Below are 12,863 nucleotides of genomic sequence, written 5' to 3' on the forward strand. Positions count from 1 at the left end.
AACAAACATGGTATTCAAATTTTTCATATTTACTTATACTGTATTTTGGATCAAAATATGTATAGAAATGTCTGCTCTGATGAAAACATTATACATTATTTCTCGCTTAACAAAATAAATTAAATATACATGACTTCTGTTTAAAATCTCTATATATATAATTACTAAAGCTTTATATTTTGTGGTTACATTGTATTCTAGTCCACATATGCACTATTATGGTCCTCCCCCCCCCCAAAGTCAGTGAAATGTGATTGTACAGTAAATAACAGTTTCAAACTTGTAACTTTTTATTCAAAACACTCTGCGTAAGTGCATAGCCAAGAAACATCTGAACTTCGCGGTCTGTCCCAGCTTTGATGAGTGGCGAGTCAGACTGCAGGGCGTTGCTAGACGAGTGTTAACCAGATCACATTAAAGCAGGCATTTATATTCCTTCTTCAACGCAGTCATCGCCAATCAGGGGAGCGAATGCCATTTGGTGACTAGCAGGTGGTATTATGGAGCCATGTTGTTTAGGTTTTTACTCTGAAATACGACAATGGGATATAGCCGTCAATGGAAGATAATGTATGCAGTTACTTGTTGGCATTATAGTGGTCAGGGATACTCTATATATTTTTTATTTATTTTATTTTATTATTATTTTTTTTTAATTGAGAGGGAAAATATTTCTGCATATACTTCCAAAAAATACTACAGATTTTTAAAAAATGGCTTCTCAAAAAGGGCGTTTTTATTTTCTCCAAAATAAAACGAAAAACATTTTGAGGCAAAAATATGTGTGATTAATATAAGCCATAGCGTCCCATTTTTTTTTTTTCAATTCCCCTTTGATTTACCAAAATATTCAAACAAATTAAAAATGTAAAGTGTAATTTCAGCAAATTGCATTTTTTTTTCTTCCCCAGATTTGTCTTCCTTCATTAATCCAATCCCCTGCACCCCCTCAAGCCTCAATAAAAAAATAATCACACAGTCTTTTATTTGTCCAGTTCGTGGCCTGCTGGTGGCTGGCAGTGTAAACAGTATGTTTGGTGCCACACAGGGAGGGATGTGACAGAGAGTGGGGGTGGAGGGATGCAGTTAAGGCCTTGTTGTTTTTTTCAAGAAGCATCACCTAACACTGATAGTGAATGTGCTGGTGTTGGTGAATCTTCCCGTCCACATGTTGATGAGTGTGAGTGTGGATGTCCGTATAAATCTTTGGGTACATTTTAGGAACCATGACTGGGGCCAGAGTAGGCCCTTGAGCTAGCAGATGCTGCTGCTGGGCTAAATACTCCTCGTAGTGCATGGAGCTCCCACAGTCTTTGTCAGACACCTGCGGCAGGCAGATACGCTCTCTCGGGAGAGGCTGGCGGTGGATGGACTGAGCTGCCACTGCAGCAGCTGAAGACGGGGAAGAGCAGGGCTGCTTCTTGGTCTGGCACAGCCACAGCAGGATTGTCCCGAAGATGAAAACGGCCCCCGCGGGGATCCCGATGATGACGGGCCAGGGAAGACTGCTGGACGGGGAGACCATCACAGGTGGAATGTGCGGCTTTGGGTCTGTTAACAGGAACAAGAAAAAAGAGAGTGATAGAAAGATGATGTTAAAAACACTGAAAGAAAAAAAAATTATAATCAAAACCAGATTCTATTATTACAGGGCCCTGGCCCTGTGTGTTATATTTCATGAGATGTCATGTCAAGGCCTATAAAAGACCATTTAGTCAGCCTACATAAATCTCTAAAAGTCCAAACACAGGAAGCTATTTAACAGTGAGTTAAAACATAGTTTAATTTATTGAAGAGGAAATATTGTCTTTTTTAAATCCTAGCTTTCGATTATGTATGAGGACTAACAGCAATTTTTTTTTTTTGTTTCAGTGTTGCTGTTGATGCTGGTTTAGAGATGTATGATTAATTTGATTCCTTGTTTTAATGTTAGCTCAATATTTTGCCATTTCTGCTGCAACCATTTATTTCTTGTTATTTTTATAATTTGTTATTCCTCATTTGAGAAAAATAGTATTCTTTAAAAAGCCAGAGACAAAAGCTGAGATTCCCTTTATAAAAATATGACACCAGCAGCTGTAAGTAATATTATCAATGACAAAAAAAGTCAACAAGAATCATCCTAAAGTGTATATGTAGTAACAAGTTTCAATCCCACCTGGCAGGACAGTGAGGAAGGCGCTCCGGAAGCTGTAGCCCATAGTGTTGGCTCCCAGACAGATGTACATCCCAGCGTCCTCCTCCTTGGCCCGGGTTATCATCAACTTGTTCAAATAAGAGCCGTCAGGGCGAGACCACACCTCCCCAGTGGGCAGCACCACGAACTTGTATTCGCCAACGTCGATGGTGGAGTTGTATTTGTTCTCATTGCCGTACTCCACGCGCTTGAGCCACTGGATGACAGGCTTGACGTCGCTACGGACCTTGCACTGGAACGAGGTGGTCCCGCCATAATCCACAGTCGTGTTCACAGGGTGGGTACCAGTCAGGATGGGTTTGGACCTTGTTCGCTCTGAAATGGGTGAAACAGCAGAAAAGCGTTAAGTAATAATACAGCATCCAAAAAAAAAAAAAAAAAAAATTAGTGTCCATTCCATTTTTGTCTTTTTTAGACTTCTTCTCAAATGATTCCCAATAGTTGAGAAGCTTTAATTTTCTCTGTGTTAAAAGAATACATTGCATTTGTTCTGTCATTATTTACTTCCTATGTAGGTATAACTATTACTGCCACAACATTTCTCTCTTAAACCCCTCTGGTTTATGTGACAATTCCAGCAAAGCTACTGGTTCGTATTGGGACGTAGAACCCAAGCAAAGTTAATGTCACTGTGTCGGCAGTCCTACGTTAAGTGAGAGACCCATAGCTCCCAGTTTCTCACATGCTAGACGATTGTTTTGAGTGAATATCGGCGTGAGGAACAAAGTGAGCTGATATCCTCTTTTCTGAAACAGAAACGATGCTGTTCCTGTCCGTGTCTGGTTTTGATAAAAGGGAAAATGCCACATCTGACACTGGGATGATGTTTGATTCATTTCCACCATCTTTGCTCCAGGTTTTAGTGTAAACACATGTTTTCGGAGTTTGCACACAGCTGTATCTTGATCAGGACCAGATGTCAGACAGGTTGGAGCTTTCTACTTCGAAGGAAGCCTTTACCACAGTGTGGTTCACATATAAATGATTAAAACTCCTTGCTCGTCTATCCCTATTACTTGCTGCCTCTAATCTTCAGATGTGTCAATGTGGCCTAACAGACAGAGCACTGGAGAGGGAGTCGGGAGATTATGTTCTGCAATACTAGCCTAGTAAACATTTTCCTCTACATGACTCAGACCAACTCAGACTACAAAAGACACTGACAAGACTTCCTGTCAACTACACTTGTGACAAATTTGTCAGCATCTCCAGGCCCAAACAGAAAAAAATGACTGATGCATGGACACTTCTTGAGGGTATGGAATCCCTTAAGACCTGACGTGACAAATTTTAAGATTAACGAACACTGTTGGGCATTGATGGACCGAATGACCTCCTCATGTTTGAGAATCGTACTTCTCTTATATTTTTCAAAATGCTAAAATTCCTTAATAGCAGCGAAAAACCCTCCAAAAAGTGTAACTGTCCACAGCCAATAATCACAGACCTTTTCTTAAAAACAGAATACGTTCCATTTATACTTACGAATGACTTCCACCTTGTAGGTGGCGTTAATCTCTCCAGCGCGGTTGAAGACTCGGCAGGTGTACTTGCCGCTGTCCTCGGGTTCCAAGTTCTTGAGGCTCAGTGTCCACTTCTTCTTGCGGCCCTCCCCAACCTGGGCCATGAGCGGCTTACTGTCCTTCAGCCAAGCAATTTCGGGCCGCGGATTCCCGCTCGCCGCACACTTCAGTCGGATCGAGCTCCCCACAGGCCGCGCAATTACCCTCCGCCGCATCTTTGCAGGCTGAGTGAACCTTGGGCGCACTGCAAGAGCAAAGGGGGTGGGGGAAAAATGAACTAACTTTATAAGACTGTTTAATACAACACAGTAATCATCTACACTGTCTTTTGTTTCTAACAAGTTTTGTTTTTCTTTATATGTTTTTCAAGTTTAAAATGTCTTTAAGCAAAGACGAACAAATTCAGATCTTTTTTCTGTGATGGTGCAGACAGTCAATTGAGTTTGGCCGTCCAATTTCACAGACAACATTCTAATTGGCATAATACATTACAATTCTTTAAAATTCATGGCAGTGTCACAGGTAAAGTGTTGTATTTCGAGGAATGTGACCGGAACTATTTTATAAATTATGTATACAGATTTTTTTTTTTAAACATCAGATATAGAGATAAATGCACTGACATCATCAAAATCAACATCCAAGTTATTCAAGCACTTTATAATAGCTTGTGAAACATTGTTGTAATTAGCAGCCTGTATGCAAAGTCTATCTGCAAGGAGATCTTTCAGTTCTAGTACATCAGATCCATGTTCACCATTGAGGTCTTGCAAAACAAATACAATGTGTAACCCATACTGATCTTGGGCATCAGTCGACTCGTCAGTGACCGCTGACAAGCAACCAGACTGTTTTACCAATTCCATAATCTCCTTCTTGTGATACTTTAGGTAAATATTCACGTCTTAGCTAGGCTGATGAAGGAATCGCTCCACCTTTTGCTACACTCAGTCTGAAGAATTTACGTAACTTTTGGTTGTCCAGTTTGTCAAGAGGGATATGTGAGCAAACAATCAGGTCAACATTTTCTGTGTTTCATGCTTCATGGTTTTCAGTGGACATTTGGAACATGGAAGTAAAGCAGTCGCAGTACTGTTCTGGATTTCCGCCTTTCTCTCAGTGAATACTTGAATCTAAATGCCTGTCAACAGACGATTCTTGGTAGTGAACTACAGTATCGTTGCAGGACATACAGAAAAGCTTATCTCCATTATTGTGTAAAACTCCTGCTTTACTTGATCTGATGCAGAAACATTTTTAGCCTTTTTAGGGACATTCATTTTCTTGACTGCATATAGTCACTTGACAATCACTGCACAGCACTAGGTTTTTTTTGTATGAAATACAAGTAATAATTATTAAATAATTAATTTTTATTTCTTAAGAATATTGTTATTTTGTGGGCTGATTTAATGATTTCTGTGCAGCCTGTGAAATTACGATTTACACAGGGCCTTACCTATGATGTCTGACTTAATGGGCACTGTGCTTTTTATTCAGAAAAAAAAAAAAGTCTTTTTTTTTTTAAAATAATAAAATATTAAAAAATATCAGTTTTTTTTTTCATAATAATAATAATAATAATAATAATAATAATAATATGAGCACAAGTGCTAAGAAAATATACATTTTGAAAAAAAAAAAAACAGCCTATGATCCAATACAGGGATTCCTATAGCACCAAATCAGTATCTGTGTGCTGCCCAATCAGAGACTGTGCAGTGCTTGTTCCACACCACAGCTGGTAATGATATAGTGTTTGTCTGCTTATAGTTCGGGCAAGATTTCTTCAGGGTAATGCATTCAAACTATAATGTTATTCTATGAAGGATACTGAAATACTCCAGAACCTAAGCACAGGTAATTGGAATTTTGAACATTTTGTATCCCCTTGTATCAGTGTTAATAGAGCTCTCCTTGTGAGCTTGTTGCAGGCGCCACTACAGTTAATCACAAGGAGGAACCACTTGAAACCTGGACGTGGTTCGGCTTGACCAGAGGGGTCAAGATCTATTCTGGCTTCACAATGCAGGTCCAAGCATTCCCACTATGGCTATTGGTGACGCAGTCCTATCTGTAGCATTTAAATCCTTTTTGTTGTTCCTACACCCATTCACATGAAAAGCCCTACTCTGCACAGCTATCCATTACCCCCCCCCCATCCCGTCTTACCCCATTGTTTCCCTGAAATGTCCTCATTTGTATACTCTGCGTCACTCCCTTCTGGGATCCCTGGACCATCCTTTCCTGAGCTTGAGTCATCTGCAGAGATAAGGGAGAGAGTATTAGTCTGATAATTGAATGGCACTCATTGCCTGCTTTCAGTGTGGATTTTCTACTTTGGTTCCCATGCGGTACAGACATATGTTTCCCTTACAAAAGATGGCACAACATACAGAGTATACTGATCCAAAGAGTCATGGATCTCAACTATCGCCACCACGGAAAACATTCAAAAAATCCACTTCTGTGACAGCCAACAGCTGAGAGCTTCTTTAGTGCAAGTCTTTCTGTGACAACACATACAGCTTCATGATTGATTTGCATGGTGGTGGTATAAAGATCTATCACTAATTAGCATTTCTTTAATATTTAATATGTACTGTACTGTTTTATACAGAAAGTCTGTTAAATACTGTTTTCAAAATCAAACACAGTACAGATATATACACACATTTAAAAAATGAAATGCACATGGATATGTGTTCTCTATTCCAGTTCACTGAGGTGCTGTTGGGCCCAGTCACTGCACTTAATGAGTGTGATGCTGCAGATGATGAATGCTCTACAAGAGGCAGTGGCAAGAATGGACATTCTGGGTTTCTTCATCCCAGTTTAGCAGCTGATGCTGTAACACACTGGTCCTTTCATTGCCAGTAAATTAGTTCCAGGCCGTTAGAAAATAACAGCACCTACTGTACCAGTATAGTGCTATACTATACGTATAATAATACAAAAATGACAGCTGAGAGTACAAAATTAATCTCTGTATCATTTTAATAAAAGTCTACAGTGCTGAAACCTTGAATATTTCCTTGGTATAATCGTATGCTATTGTTGCCAACAAAATAATAAAAGCTACCGTGTAGTTAAGAACTGAAACATTAAAGGAATGTCTATATAAAGTTCACCCAAAACTATGAAACACTCAATGGTTGAATACGTAGTATTAATAAAAAAAAAGTTTCAGTTAGTATTACCTAAAATAAAGAGATTATAAGGCTTTACAAACATGTTCATATCAATCCAACAAGCCATACATATATATAATGCATACAAACGTTATACTAAATAAGACAATAACGGTTCCACCATCACAGAACACCATGGAAGGAACAGCTGAAATGGGGTGCAGACATTTAAAACCTTCACCAAATGCAACCCCCCCATCCAAAAAATAAAAATAAAAAATAATTTTGCCAAATGAGAACAGCCAATTTGGACTGAATTGTTAATAAAAAATGTGTTAACATGTTTAAAGATTAACATCAGAAAGGTGTTTTTAAACAAAATAATGCTTGGTGCCAAAAGGCACATAAAAATTCCCTGCTTACAGTGTGGAAACTATGCTGTTTGCCTCATGTTACACTAAGTTAGTGCTGCATTTTCAGAGCTGCCTGACTCCCAGCCAGCCCTTTGAAGTTGTTTTGCTGTAAATCTGTTTGATCTCTTGTAGATGCAGCTTTGTGGTTTATCCAGCGTGGTCTCAAACCTGGACAGTTACCGATGGAGCGCGGGCAGCTTCCCAGAAAATAGCAGCCAGCAAAAGCTGGGGAAGGGAGCTTTCTTTCTTTCTTTCTTTCTTTCTTTCTTTCTTTCTTTCTTTCTTTCTTTCCAACCCGCTCCAGTGAAATATACTGACTAAACACAATAAATGCTACTACGCTCTAAAAAAAAATGTTTTAAGATAATTCTTTAGCAAAACATACTTCAGGCAGCACACTTTTATCACTGCCCTTTTTAAAGAAACATGAGCCACTATTTACCTGTCTTTCAAATATTTAGTAGCCACCTTCAGAAAAAGCAGTAAAACAACAGCCCTATCAGAAATTATAACTCCTTTGCAGCACTGTTTTTATTACCTCTGTCCTATATTTAAATTTTACTCTGTTATATAACTTTGAAGGCTGTGAAAGTATGATGTTGCCGGAAGAAATAAGATTCTTATAAATACATGACCCTGTTAAGTTTTTTAATGCAGTGTTTTCAGTCAAGGCGATATTAATAGTTACTTGGCAGAGTGCTATGGATTAATATCCTCTGGTACAATTGGTGCCATATACCTTATCCTGTATGTTTTCCACATTACAAGATAAATGCTCAGGGAAATGACTCATTTTAGACGCTATTTCCATTTGACACTTCAGACATGAATGTTTATCTTCTGTGGCTGCTTTAAAAATAGAGACATATGTTAATATTGGTCAGCTTTACTACTAACTGGTTCCAGGTCTTTTTTTTAAACCGTATGTAATGTATGGTGTCAACCTTTTGCAGGTTACAATTTTCTAAAAGTGTCCTGGACATATCACCACGACAACAGATGATCAATAATAAGACACAATTTAGTTTTTTTAAAATCCTGAACATGTGCATGTGCAATAGCCTTCAGAGCTACCTGCATGGTTGTCAAAGGGGTTATGTAAAGCTGAACCACTTTTTTTATAGTAGTACATCTTTGGATTGTACCATGTTTACCTATTCTTTACCATGCTTTCACAATGCTTTATTACACTTTGCCATGCTTTTACCATGGTAAACTTTTACAAGGTTACCTGTACACAGTGGTGCCCAAATATATTAACACTCTCCAATCTTTATAATACAAAATGATCTAATTTAAATTGATATTATAACCACTTACATTTAAATCTGAATGTCGATGTACTCTATATGAAAAACATTTGTTTAAAATAGAAGCTTATGGCAGGGTTGCCCCTGTAAATAATGTATTTTTGTTGTGTTTCTAAATAAAACATGGTTTTGTTTTGACAATCCCTTAACCCTGGTCACTTGCCTTTAAAAAGGGGCTGAAAAGCTGCCCTTGGTTCTTCTTTCTTGTTTGTTTGTTCTATGCTGTGCTATGCCATGCTGTGCTGTGCTGTTAGCAGTAGAAAGCCTCATCACTGTGTGTTTAACCAGGGTGAGTGAACTAAATTTGAAGAACCCTAACCACTGTGTGTGGAACCAGGGTAAGCTACGAACGATCACCGTGCGTTATTTGGAATAGTGGGAGTAGAGGACGGCTCGAGCTTGGCCACCTGTTTTCTTAGTTGTTTTTGTCTTTTTGTAAATATTACTGTACACCTGTATATACGCACTAGGGCCACCTTTGCTGATAGCTTAACACTGCAAACCCTTAACTTAATAAAACCTGGACGCCTGTGCGGTGTTTGCAACATCAAACCTCTCTCTTTCTCTTAGAGAATACCCACAAAGGATGGCAGAACTGTGTTAAACATCTGAATATGAAATTCTGAAATAGGAATGTTAAAATGAAGAAATATTCTCTTCCAGCAGCCCCTTGAACATGTGCAACAAGTTAGTGGCAGCTGTTGGCCCATACTTCATATAAAAGATAACCATGATATAGCATGGTAATTATATCATGGGGTTTTAAAATCAATCAACTCCCTTTGTTCTGTGACACTGTAGAATATTGCAGCGGTTAAGTTCAAACAGTTTTAAAATCCTGTGGCATACTTACCAAGGGATGATTACACGAGGGATATAATTACATATGTGGCTCTATAACATACCAGTATGTAGCCAGGTAGTCTACAGAAAGTCAGTAGATTAATTGTTTCAGCCTCATTCCACCTCCTTCTAGAAACCTTTAAAATGAATGCGGCCCTTATGCCACCAAAAAAACACATGGCGACAACAGGCACACTGAAGAAATGACATTCTCTGCTGGCTGAAAAGTACTTTTAAAAGTGAATCTACTAAGGTGTCAACTACTAATGCAACACACAGTAAACAATGGGCTCGGCTGATCCCCTAGTATTCTGACTTCATCATACACATAGTTACGGTTGTCAGGTGCAGCTATCAGATGTTGGCGACTATGTGTGGAGGGTGTGCCCTGCATTTTTCACAACATTTCAAAGAACGAATGTGTATATTAAAACACATACCGGTAGTCAAATGATGAATATAAGACTGTCTCTCTAGCAGAACGGTAGATGTTGTTTTTTTTTTTTGTTTTTTTTAATCTCATTATCATTCTTGTTGAAGTTGCAGAGGAGGCTCAGATACTGACTGGCTTGTCCGAGCTTGCAATTCATTCTGTTTTTGTTTGATCTCCTGTATTTAGGCTCCAGAGCCCCATTGAGCACATCCTCAGATGCTAACCACCAAAGCCAGCCCTGCCTCTTCTGATCAGTTGCAAGCTGTGGACATTAAAGGTTTCACTCTTGATAAAAAGATGAGACATTTCAGGAATGGAAAAAAGGCTACAGCTATGGCCAACCAGCCCATCCCTTTGTTGGATTTTCTTATCAGTACTGCTCTAATAGTACTCCTCCATCCTCCTTATCTGAAATACATCTGGATCGCTTTTAAATGTTTTTTGCTTCACCTTATTTGGTGAGCGCTAACAAACCATGCTTGCATCAAAGCGAGTGAGCATAGGTGTGTCGAATGGCCTTTTGTCGTTTTAGAATTTATGTTTTATGTCAGAACAGAACTCAATGAAGTTATAAGCAATATAAAATATATAGATAGAAAATTTAACATGGTACAACTGTGAACACAGTGACTGAAGGGGAGATATCTATATATATATATATATATATATATATATATATATATATATATATATATATATTTGGTTTAGAATAATTGCTCCTTTTCATCATAATTTTTGGTGAGGGTGGTCATCACTATCCTCTTGCAATAGGACCAGCTGGATGGCAAAACAGTGCTAGTAGTACCTCAAAAGTAATTGGAATCAAAAAATAACTATTGACCATGCCCAAAGAGTTAAGAAGGAAAGTTTTGAGTGAGGAAAAGAAGGGTTCAATTCTGGCTTTACTGGCAGAGGGATACAGTGAGTATCGGGTTGCTTCCATCCTTAAAATTTCAAAGACGGAGGTTCATAAGAACAAGGTCAAGCAGCACACATTGGGGACAACAAAGCTACAGACCGGCAGAGGGCGAAAACGACTCTCCACTGACCGGGATGACCGCCAACTCATTCGAATGTCACTCAGCAACCGTAGGATGACATCAAGTGAACTACAAAAAGAATGGCAAACGGCAGCTGGGGTGAAGTGCACGGCAAGGACAGTTCGAAACAGGCTCCCAGGGGCAGGGCTGAAGTCGTGCAAAGCTAGAAAAAAATCCCTTCATCAATGAGAAGCAAAGAAGAGCCAGGCTGAGGTTTGCAAAAGACCATAAGGATTGGACCGTAGAGGTATGGTGATGTCCAATTTTCAGCTTTGCCCAACACCTGGTCGTCTAATGGTTAGACGGAGACCTGGAGAGGCCTACAAGCCAGTGTCTCGCACCCACTGTGAAATGTGGTGGAGGATCGGTGATGATCTGGGGGTGCTTCAGCAAGGCTGGAATCGGGCAGATTTGTCTTTGTGAAGGACGCATGAATCAAGCCAAGTACAAGGTTGTCCTGGAAGAAAACTTGCTTCCTTCTGCTCTGACAATGTTCCCCAACTCTGAGGATTGTTTTTTCCAGCAGGACAATGCTCCATGCCACACAGCCAGGTCAATCAAGTTGTCGATGGAGGACCACCAGATCAAGACCCTGTCATGGCCAGCCCAATTTCCAGACCTGAACCCCACTGAAAACCTCTGGAATGTGATCAAGAGGAAGATGGATGGTCACAAGCCATCAAACAAAGCCGAGCTGCTTGAATTTTTGCGCCAGGAGTGGCATAAAGTCACCCAACATCAATGTGAAAGACTGGTGGAGAGCATGCCAAGACGCATGGAAGCTGTGATTGAAAATCAGGGTTATTCCACCAAATATTGATTTCTGAACTCTTCCTAAGTTAAAACATTAGTATTGTGTTGTTTAAAAATGAACCTGAACTTATTTTCTTTGCATTGTTCGAGGTCTGACAACACTGTATCTTTTTTGTTATTTTGACCAGTTGTCATTTTCTGCAAATAAATGCTCTAAATGACAATATTTTTATTTGGAATTTGGGAGAAATGTTGTCAGTAGTTTATAGAATAAAACAAAAATGTTTATTTTACCCAAACACATACCTATAAATAGTAAAATCAGAGAAACTGATAATTTTACAGTGGTCTCTTAATTTTTTCCAGAGCTGTATATATGTGAATCAGTGTTTAGAAATTATGACCTGTGATATGTTAAAACCTCATCATAGGAGCAAAAATAGATTAAACTATTGCCCTAACATCCTTACACTACAAGGCAATAGTCTCCATGTGTCATGTGATTGATTCACATCACTACCAGTCCCACCCCTTTTCAAAGGAACACCTTTCATCTTTACTCCTCACAACAACAGAAGATGGCAAAATGTGAAAAAAACTACTCAATAGCAATTCTCTGACTTAACAGAAAATGTATTACAAAACATACTACAAGAGATGCTCCAAACACTAAAATGGTGATTAAAACATCAGTATCCCTGTTTTCTGGCTTTCTGAAATTCAAAGAAATTCGGGTAGGATATAAACTGGATTATGCAGCAGTCAAACTGAGAAGGAGATGGAGAAAAACTTCACTAACTACGAGGTATGAACTTCAAAAAACATTTTCTGTTATTTATTTACTTATGCTGTATCAGCTATATTTAAACAAAATGGGTACAGGTATGTCAATCTTTGCTTAAGTATGCCATATCAGCTATATTTAAACACACACACACGCACACACACACGCACACACACACACACATACACAGTGAAGTGAAAAACTATTTGCCCCTGTCTGATTTTCTGTATTTTGGCACATTTTTCACATTGAATTTGGTCAGATCTTTTTGTGGGTTGTAGTAGTATATAGAGAGAGCCAGAGAGAAAAAATTACACCAAAGTTTGGTGCTTCTTTCATTTGTTTGTTGTGCAAGGTAATCAAACATGCAATCTTCAGGTGTGAGAAAGTTATCCCCCCCCCTAGTTAACACAATCCAATTAAAGGGTTAGTTAGG

The 12,863-nt window shown here is 38.9% G+C and overlaps 1 protein-coding gene across 2 annotated transcripts in view; it reads right to left on the minus strand.

The window, feature by feature from the left end:
• Nucleotides 1-559: 559 nt before the first annotated feature.
• Nucleotides 560-12,863, minus strand: part of LOC121330992 (fibroblast growth factor receptor-like 1) — a 95,376-nt gene continuing 83,072 nt past the window's right edge. For both annotated transcript variants that reach the window (XM_041278078.1, XM_041278069.1), the window contains exons 4-7: nucleotides 5,893-5,982; nucleotides 3,683-3,964; nucleotides 2,159-2,512; nucleotides 560-1,551 (exon numbers count right to left, since the gene is read on the minus strand). In XM_041278078.1, the coding sequence (XP_041134012.1) occupies nucleotides 1,121-1,551; nucleotides 2,159-2,512; nucleotides 3,683-3,964; nucleotides 5,893-5,982 (1,157 nt within the window). In that variant the 3' untranslated portion in view covers nucleotides 560-1,120. The remainder of the gene's footprint in view (nucleotides 1,552-2,158; nucleotides 2,513-3,682; nucleotides 3,965-5,892; nucleotides 5,983-12,863) is intronic.

Source organism: Polyodon spathula, chromosome 2, assembly GCF_017654505.1.
Source record: "Polyodon spathula isolate WHYD16114869_AA chromosome 2, ASM1765450v1, whole genome shotgun sequence".
Lineage (NCBI taxonomy): Eukaryota > Metazoa > Chordata > Actinopteri > Acipenseriformes > Polyodontidae > Polyodon > Polyodon spathula.